The following is a 17,603-nucleotide window of genomic DNA, read 5'->3' on the forward strand; positions in this document are numbered from 1 at the left end:
TTTTGTGTGGTGGCAATACACTTTTGTTATGTTCTGAATACTAAAGTACTACTTTAGATTGACTTCAGGAACTATAGTATGGAAAACCCTTAGGTCCCAGAGTTTCATCCTTTGGATTGGAGCTAATGTATGTTGGACCACAGAAACACTTGCAGTTAATTTTGTGGCATTATTTGGGGGGAAAAAAAATATGTGGTGCGTAAATTCTTTTGACTTCAACTTTAACACCTGGGATGCAGTAAGGATTTCATTAGTGTCTTAGTTGCCAGTTGAGAGCCTGAAGATATTTTTTTTTTTTTGGTGTGGAAAAACTTAAAATGCCAGATGATAAATATCGTAACATTAGTACATGATCACTTAAAGAAGGGAATCAAAAGACTTACAGTAATGAATCCCACTGAGTCTTTGGGCATATGAATAGACATATGATAATTTAGCCTTCATCTATTTGTGGTCTGTTTGTGTGTAAACATAAAGAATTCATTCAATGGTTCTTTTTCTACCAAAAGTCGAAGCTATACTGAAAAAATAAAATGGCAACAAACAATTTATTTCCCATTTTTGTGTCGACAGATGAAACTGAGATACCAAACTGACACAGATTGCTCTTACAAATATTTCTGGTCCCAGAAAAGAAGTCCTGGTTAAAGCAAGGTATAAATTGTCAGGCTTCAGTTTGATAGCTTAATTACTTGCTGCAAAATTAATTGTTATAATCGGAGGATTATGGTGTTCTCTTGAATGAATAGTGTCCAGTAGAATCAGACGATGTAGTGTAAACAAATTAATTTAGGCTTTACGAGTGGGATTTTTTAAAACATTCACTGTTTTCCCAGTTAGGTTTCATTCTGGTTGCTTGAGGAAAATGAGATTCTGTAAGCAAAAGCAGCTGGAGTTACAAAATGTTTTCAGTAGTAATCTTTCCATGATAATTCCATATAAATTAAATAGGAGACAATGTATTTTGTTTACATATTTGAACACAAACTAGCTACTCTATTTGCCTTGTTCAAGCTGAATGTAAAGAAAGTAATATGGATTGGGGAAAGGAAACATTTTATTTTTTTGTTTCTTCTGTTTGTGATTGTTATGCAGGCTTCTGCAAAATTAGCTGTTGTTAGTTGCCAAAAAATTTGACGAAAATAATTTGCAGCATTTGGCTTCTTATAAACCCTTCAACGGAGACAGTCTTGGTTATGTTCATGTGATTTTTTTCAGGATCATATATTCCTAAATAAAACTGGAAACCTTTGGAGGGGGTAGACAAAAGTATGATGAGTAATACTCTTGTATTAACCTAGACTCTTAATGTCTGGATTTTCCCGTTGTCCCATCAGGACGGTATGTGAAATAAGCACAAATACTTGTTCAGGATGGAAATGCTTACAAACAACAATTCAGTAAATATTTGTATGAACAAAAGCTATATAAGTAAATGTCATAAACAGTTTAAAAGCCCGAAGGAATAGAAACATGCTTAAACTTAACACCAGTTCAGATCTTCAAAGACAGTTTATGAACAGTGCTGCAGAATATTTGTAAAAAAACCCTTCTAAATATTTTCTGGCAAATATTATTTTCTGTGTGAAAGGGCAAAATGCATTTTAAGAAAATGAGTGCAGATTTATTTCTCTATACAGGATTTTTTCCTGAAATGTAGCCTAGGGAATTTTAAATTCCATGCGTATATGCTATGTCAAACTGGAGTGACTAACATGGAATTCACAGCAGCTAAAACATGGATGAAACTTGCCCTATAACTAAGGATGAGTCTGAGCTACTATTTGCTTATTTCTGGTAGTAATGGAGTAGTAGTGACCTTTAGTGAGGCTAATTAACACGTGTTCTCTTCTGCAATGCATTTCAGAATGCTATCATAACAACAGAAAAATTAATATTGATATATGCTATCTGCTAAAATACTATTAAGAATATTACTCTTCTTACCTCCATCTTACTCTTTTAGTTTTCAAGGTTGAATAACGACATGGGGTATACTTTAATTTAAGTAGCAGTTCTCTTCTTATACCAGGAATAGTCCTATTTAAAAGTCATTAAGATGTACTGTCCTTAGCTTGCATAACTGCTGTGCTCTCTGTATCTCTATATGCTGTCATGTTTTATGGGAAGAGAAACAATATTATTTTATTCAGGGAAAGGTTTTCCTTGTCTTTCAGTTCAAAGAGATATCGTGCTTTTGATGAAAAGGGAGCTGTTGCTTTTACAAGATGTACTGACACTTAAAGGGGAGACAGAGAAAAAAGTAAATTGAGGCTTCTGTGTTTTAAAACTGGCACACGGGTGAAGATGTTTGCTCAACGTAGGAACTAGATCAAACCTGAGTCCGTTAAACCTAAAACTTTTATTTATATTGAAAGACACCAATATACACTCCCCAGAGGTGATGCTCTTTCCTGTTCCGACTCCATGTTACTGTTTGGCAGCGGTAACGCAACCCAGGACTTCGTTGGCTTCTGGTATCTTTCCTGGGTCATCGTTTGCTTTCATGTGGGCCGTCAGATACCAAAGGATGGAGAAACCAAAGGACTTGACCCTGCAGGCCGTGAAATGCCCTCAAGTAGTTTAGATTTAAATAGGACAGCAGGCTGATAGTCTCCACAAGGATCCGAGGTTGGGGAATACCTGGAGGCCTTTTGGGAAGGCTGGGGAAGAGACAGGTCGTGCCTTGTGCCTCACAGCCATGCTGGAGAGGAGCACTAAATGTTTGAGCTGGTGATCTGAGCTTTTTAGATGTCACATTCTCAAGTTATTTTCCTGTTGACTTTTTCCCTTTGCTTAATAAATAAGTATGTTTTTTATTCTTAGTTGGTGTGCTTGGTCTAACTGAGACTTTCACACCTGAGTTCAGGAGACTATACATATCCTATAGTCCAAGCAAGACTCAGAGCTGCGTTTGTAGAGTCAGATGGCTTAGTCTACACTAACTTAGCTATTCATATTCCAGCTCAGGGCTTTGAAGAGTAGGGGAAGAAGTGAAATAATGTTTGAGAAGTATCTTTACACATGGTTAATTTTTATATGTATTTATTTTAGTGTTTCTTTCCCCCCTGTGAACTGAAATGCAAGATTATATAAATTTCAGACCTTTAGCTGAAAGCTTTATTCTCTGTCTCGTGAAGTATTCTGTCCCGTTTTGAATTATTTTCCTATGTGCAGATGATGTGATTAGAGACTTCTGAAAGATTCCTCTTGCTTCGTAAAAGAAAAATCATAGTCTAGGTATTTAAAAGTAAGGTGCAAAGGAAATGATTGCTCATGATTTTGCTGCTTGCTGAAATTCCTGTCCGCTGTGAATCACATTTGCTTCTTCCAGAAGCAAGCCGGGCATGTAAACCCAAAATATTTCAGTGTACGTAAAGCACAAACTTTGGAATTTATTTTGCACTGCCTGACAATAATCGTTTTAATGGCTTTACAGCATGCACAGAGACAATTTTATATTCAATTACTGCTCTGCTAGGAACTTTTGGTTAGAATCACCAACTCTTATGAGAAACTTATCTTTATTCTTTTCTGTAGATCCCCATCTTTAGACTGCTCTCTTTGCCAAAGAATCAAGTGAGACTCTCCTGTGTGGTAGCTCACCAAGTGGCTTGGGTGAAGACATGGAGTTGTGCTGAGGGTTGGTAGGACGCTGGTGAGCCACGGAGTGCTCATCTTCCACTGCCTTCTGCTGAAGCGCTCTCACTGCAGAGGAAAAACCCACACACCTGCATAGTTTTAAGTCAGTAAAAATTGCAAACTGTGGAAGCAGAAATTAGTTCTTGCTCCTTTGAAGGATTTTAAATATTTTTGCAGTCTTGTAATTGCACTTTCTTCAATTGCTGGGATAATGACATTATAACAAAAGATTTTTCATATACAGTGTGAAATTCTGGGAAATTGAAGAGCTGGTGACAGCATGATTTCCAGGACTGATTTCTGCCACATCATGACAGTGTTGAAAATCAATTGAAAATCTGTTAAGAATTTCATTTGACAAAGTATATATATGTTTGTTCATCTTTGCAGGTGTATATGCTGACAGAATGAGTATGCTTTCAGGTATTTAAATGTTACCTGACTAGAGATAAATTTAAACATTTTTAAAGTTAAGCATGTTACTTGCTTTGCTGAATCAGGAATATAACACATAAGTAGCTAGGAGCCAAAATGTGAAGTCAGTAGAAGTTATTTATACATAGGGGTTCATTTTTTCTGTTTTTAAGTTTCCATGTTAGTCCTAATTGTAAAGATTGCTGCAGGGGAAAAAAAAAGAAAGATAAATAGGAGAATGACCTCACACTTTCAGATACTTGATGGTGAGCCTCACTGACCAAAAAATTCTCTCATTTTCTTTTTAAAGAAGATAATACTATGAATAGAAATCTTACAGCTTTTTCTTTTAGAAACTTGGTAGTGTTCTCTCTTTTTCTTTTTAACCTTAACTCTTTTGAGGAAATTGTGTTTCTTAATATGCTGGTATATGTTAGGACTAACTGCATCAAGAGGCATTTTTTAGTAATAAAATACTCAGCTATTTGACATTATGTGCAAAATAACGTGTGTGTGTGTATATATATATTCTCTTGAAGGGTCCTCCTTCCTACCTGCCTTACTAAGATGAGGCAATTGTGTCGTTAGATAAAGATGTGCAAAGAAGGAGGTTCTCTTTCCTGGAAGTCTCCTTGCCTCCCATCTCCCCTGGACTGCTCTCTCTTCCCCAGAATTTCTCTGCTTATCTTTGATTCAGGGTAAATGATCTGGATATACGGGCTGTGTATGTGTAGCTTGTAAGCAAGAATAGATACAGGACATACAGAAAAAACTGATGAGGCAAAATATTTGCATTTTTGAACACTGACCTGGTGAAAGGTCTCTTAAGGTGAAATGGGGTGCATGAAGAAAAGTTTAAAGCCACAAAGAAAATTGTAGCTTAACTGTAGAAAATTGTCAAGGTACCTGCATTCATTTTGGCCAGTTGTATCAGCTTAACGAGATCTGAGGTCCGAGTCTGCTGATTGTAGGATTATGGGATTGTTAGTTCCTGTTTTAAATCTGTGACTTCACTGAAACCAGGGTGCGTTTACAGAATACCTGTGCTGGCACAGAACACGTTTCAGAGGACAAACGGGATGTCCTGACCTCTGGCAATAGCAGTGCTCCTAGAGAGAAAGGGCAAGTGCTGGAGTCTTGACGTATTTTAGCGGTTCACATCTCATTTGTTGCTGTAAGTCTGCCATAGTCCTTAATTTGCTAAGACTTTTGCTACATTTTATTATTTGTAGGGAAGACAGAAACATGTACAAGCAGGGTATGGTTTAACTCCCCTGGAAAGCACGCGGATTGCTTTGTACTTGGGATGGAGAGGCCAGCAAGAGCTTGCTTTACCCAGCACCAAGAATTGCTTTATTTGTAAACAAAAACCCAAACCTGTTTCTTCAATTACTTCTAGGCAACAAAAAAGAAAGGTATTAAAAGAAAGCTTCCAAACTCTAGAAAAGAATTATTTCAGATCTCCACTTAAGTCACAGTGTCAGGAAAATTGTTCACAGATTGTTTTTGTCAGTACATCTAAAATTCACAATTCTTGTTTTTCTGCGGATTACCTGTATCCATGTATTTTATTCACACATTGATATTGTTCATGACTTTGGTGCAGAACAAGTGTCACTTTGTCACGTTTGATACGTGTTTACACTTGATAAGAATACGTGGGTAGTAAAAGTGTCATGATATTGTGAACTATTAACTTTTTACTTTAAAGTACATTATGCTTTTGCTAGCTGTGTTAACCAGGCATCTTGCTGCCATGGAGCAATCTCGCTTAAAGGAAAAAAGCAAGTGGGAGTTTTCGGGTTTTGGAGACGATTCAATTTTGCTAGAATAAGCATTAGAGGTAAAATGAATGCAAGCAATAACAACAAAAGAAGAAATAACTGAGAAAGGGGCAGAAGTTCTACTACTGATGAGAAGTAGATACTCTTCACTGGGCAAAGTGACAGCTGAATGAAATGAAGAACCTGTACTGGGAGGCAGAGCTATCTGAATTGATGTTTAAGCTTTTTAAAGCCTTTTAACAATTATTACCCAGTTCCTTGAGAAATTGCCTTAGCAACTGAATGTGAGTTATTGAATACTGCAACAGCTTCTGTATCCATACAGAGACTTTCCTTGCAATGCTCCTTCACCTCTCCAGCACAGCACTTTGACTTGAAGGAAACTTACTTTCTATGAATATTTATAGCCTGTTCTTTTAAAAGAAGTTTTATTGATTTGATTACTGCTCCCACAGAACACAGATGAAAAGAAACCACTGAAAGGAAATCAGCCTCTGTCTTGTCAATTCTTGAATATTACACATTTTATTAATGTCAGTCTAGGTTTTCCTGTTATTATTCCTGGTTGAAAAGAGAAGTTATACCTTATGGTAATTGAGAGGCTTTTTAATAAAATGTCTTTTTTTCAGGCTTGAGCCAGAACATTATAACCTTCAAAATTATATATTGACATTTCTGTGACACAGAATTATGGATTAGTGTTAAAAATCAGAATTTTGTAGGTTGGAATCCAGCTAATACCGAAGGGAGTGCTGTGCTGAGGAATGATATTAAGTAAATAGCAGTACTTTGTGACAACATCATTCCCAAATCACTGACTAAAACTAGTAAGAGAATTGGCTTCAAGAAACTATAGTGACTAGTAGAGAAATTACGCCTAACTTCAGTAAAGCCGAGATTTTTGGTTTCATAGTAGAGCGCAGTTTAAAACAGAGGTGCCTTCACCTCTTTGTTATTGCACAGGGCACTTCCTTCAGCAACATTCATGTGGCAATTCCATCAATTGCATGTACAGAGAAGTATTTAACTTTTAAATGGAAGAATTAACTTGGAGGAGGAGCATTAGCTGCATGCCCATGACGAGATCCACAGGCACCAGCTTTGTGAGCAATGGCTATAAGATGTAGTTATAGTATGTGCATGTGTGAAAGAACTCATGTGTCTGTGTAACACAGAAATACTGTGCTTTCACTGCAAGGGTATTCATATTCAATTCTTCCAAGTACTCAGATTTGCAAATAGTCTTTGTCCTTATTCAGCCTTCAAATTCTCCTGCACTGTGTTCAGGAATATCTGTGCATGCGCATATGCATGCGCGTGTGCCCTGACAGAAGGGGAGTCCACAGATTTTGTAAGTATTCACAACAGCTTTCTGTGTGGCCTCGAACAAGCTTTCGAAACAACCTCGAACTGAGGTTCTTTGAGGACTTTAGATGCCAAACTTTCCCTAGTTAAGGGTCAACGCAATGTGATTGCATAGTCCTCAGCCACAGATTTGGTGTGAGTTACAGACCTAAATGATATAGAGAATTTTGGACTTTCCTTCCCTCTGTGCTTCAGTTACCTATTTGTAAAAAGGGGAATAGGAATTTTCTAGCTACTTAACAATGCTGGGAGAAGTCACATGGAAGACTGAAAATGCCCTTACACTATTACTAACCAAAGCCATAAAACCCCATGAAGTATTTATTTGTAAATATATATGTATATGAGACATGTATATGCAAGTATATCAAACTTTGGAGTGTAGGACAGTGTTAAGAAGAGGAAATGAAAGGGCATCAGTGTAAAAATGCAGATGTTTCCACACAGTGAACATGAACGTGCAAGTTTTAGTATTTCTGCAGTGTATGCAGAGATTTCCACATAGCCAGTATGGGTACATATACTGCCTTTTTGTTTAATGATTATGTCCAGACGATTATTTATGCTAAAAGGGATATCTTATTTATCTATGAATAAGTGCATATCTTTGCCTGGGCACTGATGGGCAGGCATGTATTTAAATGCTAATCTCCCGAGCTCAAATGGCAATCCAAAGGGAAAAAGCATCTTAGCTACTAGAAATTCAGCGAGGTACCTTTCATAAAGATTTCATCAGATAGCTCCTCCAGGCCTGGAAAAAGCATCTTTTGATCTCTTAAAATCAATTTGACAGTCAGTATCAAAACACACGTATGCCCTTTGAAAAAGGTAATCACTGTAATTGAGCTGCATAGTCAGGGTGGACGTGAACCTACGGCAATACCGCCGACAGTAGCACGCGGAGTCCGGTGGCTGAAGGCGAGGGCACGGCAGCTGGTTCACCCGGCTCCGGCCTCGTGGCATTCTGCAGCAAGGAGCTCAGCCTTTCCTCTGAGTCTGTGCCATCTTCTCAGTATCAAGTTTCTGTAATCCATTTTTGTGTAATTAAGGGTGTGCGTGTTCACCAAGTCGTTTATCTTTCAGTATTGAACTGTTCCATCAATTGCCCACATATCCAAGCTGAGAGTAGTTTCTCATATCTCAAAATATATGACATTATTTCAGTATAATTTTCACTTTGTTTGCTACCTGATGAATGATGTCTTGTGTAATCTGAGGTATGTCAAAAACAGTGAGAAAACATTTACTGGTATTTGAATTTACATTTTCTTGTTTGGAAAGAAAATGTTTCAAACCTTCCCCAGACCTTTCAATCCCACTTGAGCTATTTGATATAAATGAATCATAAGTGGTGACACTCTTTTCCAGTGAATTTTGCAAGTAAAATCTAGTCCTAGAACTCTCAAAAGCACCTATAATCTCTCACATGAGAAATACTTAATTGCAGCCAGCTAGTTTCAGTAGATGCCCTGCTTTGTCTAGGAATTTTCTGTGAAAATATATTCATTTGGAGTCTTCATTCTTCTTTGAAAATGTGGATTTAAAAGAGCTTTCTGAAAGACTGAGATACCAGCTAACTAGAAAGCAAAGGACTTTTTCTCTACTTAAAACAGAAATTACTTTTTTTTTAAGTAGTTGCCAATCTTCCTTTTTATGAAGGTTTGAATGCAAAGGCAGTCTCCTGTCTCATCTGAACAAAAGTGTCTTGTCAATTGTATGAGAATTTCTAGCATTTCACTTTTCCATATTTGCAATATAACCTATTGTTTGTCATGGGGGAAAAAAAAACCAGCTAGAAATTGAAACTTTAAACGTTGTTTTGCTCAAAAGCAGTAACATATTTGTAATTATCAAAGTAACTATTTTCTACTTAATAGCAAATCTATTCCAGATGGAAAAGTTAGACACTTTCATCCTCAAACAAATATGTCCCAAAAAGGGGGCATGAAAATAAAAAATATTCCTATAAAGTCTCTTGCTTTTTTTCTTTTCATTTAGCGTACCCTTGCTTCCATCTCTATAGCCAACCAAGGGGACTGAGGTTCCCCTTGAATCTGATTTGAATCTTGGAGGCTGTAAGGGCTTTGGAGCTGAAACCATGGAATATGTTATTTTGTTGAATGGAGCAATTAGTTACAATCTATTTACAATGGCCTTTTATTCTTAATTCACTCAGGGGTTACTGGAAGCTCCTTCTAAAATGCATTTCTTGTCCACAGCCGCTTGTCAGAGACAACGTATTCTAAATGCACAAAGTCCTTTGGGCATTAGAGGCATGCTAAGCATTTAGCAGGACATGAAAGGGATTTGGTGAACCTAGGAGGCAGATCGTGCTCCTGGGTATGAAAGCGAAGTGAGGGGGTGGGTTGGGGAAGGACAGTCTGAAAATGGTACTGACATTATCTTGGGTGAAAGCGATCCCATTCTGCAAGTTCAGTTTTGTACTCTGTACTGTTCATTGCAGACCGTGTTGGTGAAAAGCGCTTTGAGGGGAAACTTCCCGATAAATTTAGTGAGTTTAAATCAAGTGCTTAGCTATTTCCATGTTCAGAAACAAGTGTATCGGTTGTAATGGGGAACCAACTGGTTCTAGAAAGTCTCCTTTTAGTATAACCAGAGGAAGAGGAAAAACTGCATGGGACTGAAGATGTGCAGGGTGACCGAGGTGCTGAGGCTGCTGTAAGATCACGGTGCGTTCCGCTCCCCACCTGCTCCAGGCAAGCAGCTCAGAGGGAGGGAAGAGGCCGCAGAGAGCGTGGTGTGATATGGCTGATTCCCCGAGGGTTCTCAGTGAGCAAGAGAGTTGTAGGCAGACTTTATGCCGGCCTCTGGAGCAGAAGTGGAAACTCTGAAGCAACAGCCCCGTGCCAGGGAGCTGCTGCAGGGGTGCCGGGCGTTCCTGCCCTGTGTGGTACGCAGGGACATGTGGTGGCATTCCCGTGGCTGCGTGCTCCTCTCCCACCACAGCGCACGAAACGAAGTTTTCCTTTGGTTTTACCTAGCAGCAGGATTCTTCTGACTTTTTTTTTTCTTCAAAGAAAGGAATAATACTTTTCTGAGACAAAACCGGCAGGAATTACATCAACCGTATGAAATATAAATACATTTTTCGCTCCCATCGCATAAATGATAGATTAGCTTTTCACTGGAGAAACTGAGAGTAGGATGTAAGGACGATTTGTGTAACTCACGAAGTAGGCTGTGGTGTACAACAGCAGACTGTTATGAAACATGACGCTGTAGGAAGTATGATTAATGTGAGATGGACACCCCTTGGTAGATCAATTTGCTAAAGTACATGCGCTGTCATGAGAGCGCGATGGTTTGTGTTATGTGCGGTGAGCATCTGGACAGAGAGAAGCTACTACCTGTTGGAGTATTATTTTATCCGGTACTGTGTGAGTTCTTTAAAGCATAATTAATAATACAAGACCTTCTTTGTTGTTTACGGAAGAAAAGCATTTGTCATTTTTCAGGATGAAAAGCAAGAATTTGTGAGTGTAGAAGTGAGGTACCGTCCTTTTCTTGAGCAAGACATGACTCTGATTTAGGGAGGGGAATATATAGAGCTGAACGTGAACATCTTGTCCTCATACCGATTAGCAGCAGATGAGAAGTACACCGCAGCAGCAATTCTCTCTGTAATAGCTGTGGGATGCATGGAAAATGCCAGTTTACTTTATGAAGCTAACCGGGTAAAACTGCCTGCTTGGCATGTGTTTCACTGGGCTGGTATTTTGTCACCATTATGAGACACCACTTTTGTAGAGCAAGTGAATACAGTTCTTAAACCAAAAAAGGGAGAATGATTTCCAAATCCCTTAGTACGAGTTTTACATATCTGCTCTATCCAGACCCCTGATTCTGAATTGCATTAAGACCCCTCAGGAATTACACGCTGGCAACTATTCAAGCTCCTGTTGATGCATAAACAGGCACACTTAGGAAAACAGAGTAGCTTGGATCTGTTTGTCCCTTTTGGGTTGGTGATGAGCTAATTTTATTTTAAAACTCAAGGGTCTTTTCTGCTTGGTGCATGAAGGGACAGAGTGAACTCAGTGGAGCTGAAATTTCCTGAATTATAATAATCGGTAATTTTAGCCCTGGCTCCGGGTTAGGGAAGGATATAGTAGGTTGGACTAAAGGCACTGTGACTTTATTCCACTTGCCTGAGATAGACTTTTTTTGTTACATTAGTGCAGGGAAAGCTTATGAAGTTGGAGGACTCTGTGACCTGTCATTGATGATGTTTCCTGTAATTTTGTCCTTTATGTTTAGTTTATTAGTCATGATTTGGGGAAAATATGAACTCTTAACTCCTTTTTTTTTTTTTTTTTAAATCTAAGTGAACTCTATCAACATTGCATTTATTGTTTGCACAATTACTATCTGGTAACGGATATTAGCGCAAAATATCTAGGAGTAAAATATATTCCCAATGTGATTTACTTTTTCTTTAATGAAGTTGAGTGAGGGGCAGCTTTGTCTCCTGTGTACTGAAAGGAAAAAGTAGTTTTGACACAGCTTTGGTGTAGCTTACCTACATGAGAGCAGAACCTAAAATTAAGATAATAAGTTTCACAAAGAAAACCTATATTTATGTTAAAACAACATGCTCAAAATAGTACAGTAAAAATTCTGATAAATAGGTAAGCTATTCATTAAATGTGCATTGCATTGTGGAAGCTTACAGTCATTGTGTGTAAATACCAAGCTATTTTGAAAAGAAAACTGACATTGCAAGTTCTCAATACAGCTGATAAAATTTGTCTATCAGCTTTTTCACATGAAAACTGGATTTTCATTGAATGATTTTTGTGTATGTGAAAAGTATCTCTCTTACTAGTTAAGACACTGAGAAACAAGCTTCTCAATTACTTGCTAAAATATTTTGCTTTTTATTTACAAGTTTTTTCCTAGAAAAAAGGTAACTTTTTCAAAAGGCTTTTGTTGAATTTCTCCATGGAAAATAAGACTTTTTCTGACAAAAGGCCTTTTTATTTTTTTTCCCCCAGCCAAAATAAGTCTTTTTCCTTCAAAGTGCACACTGTGCTGAAAAGTGAAACCATGTCAGTAATGCTGGGGTATGACTACAACTGCCCCACTGCTCCCTCAAAACACCGAGTGATCCTTTGGAGGAGAAAAACCTTTGAATTAAAACTGAGGACTGATGTTCATGAAACTTGTCTGTAGGGTTCTGCTGACCTTGGGCAAATCATTAAAATACTAGTCCTGGGAGATGCGTCTGAGGGTGTTTCACAGGTGCTGGGGCTTGTGCTCTTTGTATTCCAGTTTCTCTGTTTTAAGTGGACCAGCAGGAACAGAGCTATCACAGGCATGCTGGGGTGCTCTCTTACACAAGCCAGTGAAGACAAAATGATTTCCACTTTTGAAGGGACAGAGCCGTGAACTGTAAACTGTTTCCCTAAGCTTTGTTTGCAACACTGAAAGAACCAAAGCCTTTAATAATGAAGACTCTAAGCAGTCCCGTTTATTCTGTTTTGCTCATCCAAGTGGCTTTTTTTCGGGCTGCTTCGCTTTGAAACACAGCACATCTGAAGGAAAATTGTATCTTGTTTACAAGTGCTGCAGCCTGCCAATTACAAGTCCAGAAATAGACATTTCCAGGTAGCAGAGGTTAAGGCAAATCTTAACCAATTGGTATTAACTACGTGTAGTAGAGGGGAAAAGATGTCATTTATTTAAATAATAAAAAAAAATATATTTCTCTAATGGGAGAGTTTTTCTTCTCCATGGTATATATACAATATATAAAAAAAAATAAATTGGTGAATTGTGCAGCAGTTTAATTTTAGCTCAGAGGATTATATGACCTACACTGTCATTTGATTTTTCATAATGTTTGCTGTGTCGTATGGTTAACCTAACAGGACCTGTTTGCAAACTGTCCTTTTAAAATGTGTAATGTAAGATATGTAACTCCTTAAACATCTCAAGTTGTTTGTAATTTAGGCTTTGGAAACATCTCCCCACGCACACAAGGTGGAAAGATATTCTGTATCATCTATGCCTTATTGGGAATTCCTCTGTTTGGTTTTCTGTTGGCTGGTGTTGGAGATCAACTAGGGACGATCTTTGGGAAAGGAATTGCCAAAGTAGAAGATACCTTTGTTGTGAGTATGCTGACTGCCTCGTTTGTTCTTCATGCTGCTCATTGTTCTGAAGTTAACAAGTGAAACGAAAAGTCTGAAAAATAGGGTATAGCTCATCATTGTAACCAGATGTCTAGCAAAAGGTAGGAAGAACTTTGCCAAGTCTGAACACGTAACTGAACATTGTTAATTGAGAATTGGATGAAGCCCAACATTTTCTACAATAATTATGGTTGGGAAGAGGAACAAGATCCAAAACATTTTATTTTTGCTTTGCCTTTATACTCGTAAGCTTGCTGTGATGCTTACCTTTAAAGGTTGTCATGTAGATTGCGGTAGGAAATCACTGACTCGGAGATGGAAGAGGGGAGCTGTAGGGGTAACGTGGACATTATTGCTGCAGCTTTGAGTTGATTCACAGAAGACCTTTGGTGTCTGAGCCTAAAATCACAAGTCTTAAAATCTCTCCTCAGATGCCATCATACCAGAGGAAATGCTTACAGTCTGTAGGCATCTACATTTCCAGATTTACGGGTCTGTAGGTGACTAAAGCTTTGGGCATTCACAGAAGCAGGACAGCCTAAACAGTACAGAGCCTGTTGGTGCTTCCCTGACATTGGACTCCTCTTTGTGGTCTCCTCACTAGGCTGTAGGATGTTTTACCGTTTCAGGTATTTTCAGCCTCTTCTGCTGAAGTGCTTAGCACAGCCTAGAGGTTCATGCCCTTCATTTTCTTTGGCTACCGGTCTTTAATTATTCATGCAAAGTGGCACAGCTTCAGTAGAGGAAGAGACCTGTCAAACAGACTAGAAGCTTGTGCAGATATTGATAAAGTTCAGCCATAACCAGTCCTTAACAACCAAATGCTTTGAATTCTAGCAGAGGAACTTAATTTACTTAACTTAATCTGTTTCACACACAGAAGAGTTTATTGAGGTTGTATTTTTACTAATGCAGTTATTAAAAAAGTATTTACTGAGATTTTTGAAGCATAGAATAAATGGCATAATGAAACAAATTAATTATTTAGGTGTTTTACTAACCTTTAATAAAATGTTGTAGGTTTAACTATTACCTAACATTCAAAACACATATGAAATACTATTTGTCTTTTGCTATGTAGAATATGTCATATCCAGTGAATACTTAGTAAGCAGCCTGATTTTGTAGCTGTTTGTATTAGCACTGCAAGTGTTAGAAGCATTGTTTTTCTGCAACAAGCCCTGATCTTTTCTATATAGGAAGGGTCTGCCATGGCTTTATTTTTGAAGTAAAGCAAACTGGAGCTGTGCTGAGTAGTCTTATGCAATAGGTAAATACAAGCTTGAAAGGTCTTTAAGAAAAGGCAGGTATTTTTGACTTTGAAACATCGGTTCAAGTCCAGACAAGTTACTGTTGAATAACATCCATTTCTACTGAGATTTGCCTAAAAAAAGCAAGAACATTCCATAAGAACATTTTGTTTTTATCCTTTCTGGTTTTTTATCACTGAATTTTATTTTTTGCTTAAAAGTACGAAAGATTTGAGACCAATTTGTGTGTGTCTCAGCCTGTTGCTCATAGGGATAATGGTTTTCCTTTTTTCGTAATGGATGTATCCCTACAACAAGAATGTCCCAACATAAAAAGCAGCATCTTGCCCTCTTTTGTCAATCTGTGAATGAAAACACTGATCTATATGTTGCAGGCTGGAACACTCCCTTGTTCTGTTTACTAGTTCTCCAAAAGAAGAACTGGGAGATGCTGATGGGTCAGAGCAGGGAATTTCATGTTGCCATTACCGAAACTACTACTGTGATTTGAGTTACTAAAGCTGGACTTCGGTCATGCTGACTGTAAAACATAGTTTCCATTGGCACTAAACTTAAATATAAGAAAACATGGATCATGACCAGTCTGATTTCATTTTTGGTCTCCTTTTGTGAAAGTTTTCAGTTTTGTGCTTGCTTACTTCAAGTTGAACTGACATGCTTTGGATGGATGGAAAACTGTACTGAGAGGAAAATTGTCAAACTGGCAGGGCATGTCAAATGGGACTTTGTGGTGGTCTGTTCTAGCTTTGGTACTGTTAACTTTCATTAATAGTTTACACAACAGATAAAGGACTTTGTTCATTAAATCTACAGGTTATCTCAAGATGGGGAGAACTAAAAGTTGGAGGACAGAATTAGAATCCAAAATGATCTTGCAGATTTTGAGAAGCAGTCTGAATACATAGGATTCAGTTCAAGAAGGACAAATTCAAAGTATTCTTTGAAGGAATAATAAAATATGAAATTACATGTCAGGAAACAGTTGTCTAGGTGCAATTTTGCAGAAATGTTCTGAGGACTCCAGGGGCTCATAAGATAACATGGGTTAATGTCATGCTGCTGTGAAAAAGCATATGTCATAGTTAGAATTATAAATAGGAGTGTAAATAAATAGATAAAGCATAAGAAAGGATCCTCCCATTCTATTTTGTGATATTTTTTTATATCTAGTTTTGAGCACAACACCTAATGAAACGTGGCTTAGTTGCTTGGAGCCAAGTAATGAGAATGGATGGGTGAAGAGAGACTGAAAGAAATGAATTTATTTGGTCTAAACAATATATGACTGAAAGAAAACACCTGTAAAAGTTTGCTGGAAAGAGCAAAGTAGCAACTTCTTTGTTTGCCTTGTATAAGACAATAAATAGTAGACATAAACTGAAGGAGATGAGATGCAAGTTAAGCATTAGGAAAACTTTCTGATGACAAGAACAGTTAAGCATGAGAACATATTGCCTGGCCAGCAGTGTATCTGCAGTGGCTTAGTTAGGTTGTTTTTGTCTTGGGGCAGGTTTGGAAGAAGTGGTGTATCCCTTCCAGCTCTATTTTCAGTGGTTCTTTTTGGCCAGTTACTTGATTAGAGAGAACTGCATGGTTAAAATTCACCTTTTTTTATTCAGTTATTTGTGGATGCACAAAAATAGACACATCGCAGGTGCAAGCACTACTTGAAGCTCACTCAAGTATCTAGCCCCCACTCAAAACTTTAGCATGATCAGCTGTTAATATTAATGGATGCTACACATGGCACTCACCCAGATCAGAAACCTGGCTGCAACGGAGAGTCCAGCCCTGCTCTGCATTTCCTGCTAGCAAATGTTTCCTAGGATAGTCATGTTTGCTTTGAAAACCCTTTCAAAATAAAACCCTTCTTTGATTTTCCTGTTTGTTTGAGAATTATAAGGCACTGTCCTCGAGCAATGTAGTGCTCGCTGTGGGTGATAAGTGCTTATGTACAGTGGTACCATTTTATTAACGATGGGTTTCCTCTCTTTCCCCTTCCCTTTCCAGAAATGGAATGTGAGTCAGACAAAGATTCGCATAATTTCAACAATAATATTCATACTGTTTGGCTGCGTGCTGTTTGTTGCTCTTCCTGCAGTTATATTCAAGCACATAGAAGGCTGGAGCACACTAGATGCAATTTACTTTGTGGTTATCACTTTAACTACCATTGGATTTGGTGACTATGTTGCAGGTAAGATTTTCTCATAACTCTTCTATCTTATAGTATTTTGCACAGTGATATATGCTCTGCATTTTTGTATTTTTTTGGGACAGACATATCTCTGTGGTGGTGCCTCTCTCCCAGTTTTACCCTTTATCATTCTTGTGTCGGTGCACGTGAGGGGGCCTGCCCTCATCTTGGGTCATGGGGCAGGCTAGAGACAGGAGGTGGGACAGTGAAATGCATGGTGCCTGTCTCTGCATACTCCATTTTTTTCTCCTCCTATACTGTTAAAAGATGCTTTACTTAATTTTTAGATTTTTTGTTCTTGCAGATTGAGTGAAGTGCAAGAATTAATACAGTATTTTAGTCTGCTGAATATATTTTTCCCGCTGGAGTCGCTTAAAATGTCTCACCCTGTGAAGTTATATGACATAGTTTTTGTGTGCATCTCTTACTTTCAAAGTGTTATTCCAGAGCTCTGTGTTCTGCCATTGAGATGCCTCTACTGCTGTTGGATCCTGCTTCTGTGCTTTCTTTTGTTTGCTATGTATGCGTTTGTCTATGTGTGTTTTGTAATGTAAGGAGAAGGTTTAGCACAACCCATAGATCACGTGTCCAACTTTTACGGTTCTATTAACCTGGGTTGCATTGGTTGCAAATAACTTTGACAAACTGAGCTAAAAAAAGCTTGGGCCAGTTCTCTGTATCAGCTCCTTTCCAAGAAAGGTGTTAGAGGTGTTAGACCACTTCTCAGAATAGGACTGAGTAAGAATATGTTGTCTGTGTTGAGGAGGTGTATTGG

At 38.1% G+C, this 17,603-nt stretch overlaps 1 protein-coding gene across 1 annotated transcript in view; it reads left to right on the plus strand.

The window, feature by feature from the left end:
- Positions 1-17,603, plus strand: part of KCNK2 (potassium two pore domain channel subfamily K member 2) — a 110,572-nt gene that overhangs the window by 67,373 nt on the left and 25,596 nt on the right. The window contains exons 5-6 of the mRNA XM_075497422.1: positions 13,179-13,339; positions 16,642-16,828. Coding sequence (XP_075353537.1) covers positions 13,179-13,339; positions 16,642-16,828 — 348 coding nt within the window. The remainder of the gene's footprint in view (positions 1-13,178; positions 13,340-16,641; positions 16,829-17,603) is intronic.

This window comes from Mycteria americana, chromosome 3 (assembly GCF_035582795.1).
Source record: "Mycteria americana isolate JAX WOST 10 ecotype Jacksonville Zoo and Gardens chromosome 3, USCA_MyAme_1.0, whole genome shotgun sequence".
Lineage (NCBI taxonomy): Eukaryota > Metazoa > Chordata > Aves > Ciconiiformes > Ciconiidae > Mycteria > Mycteria americana.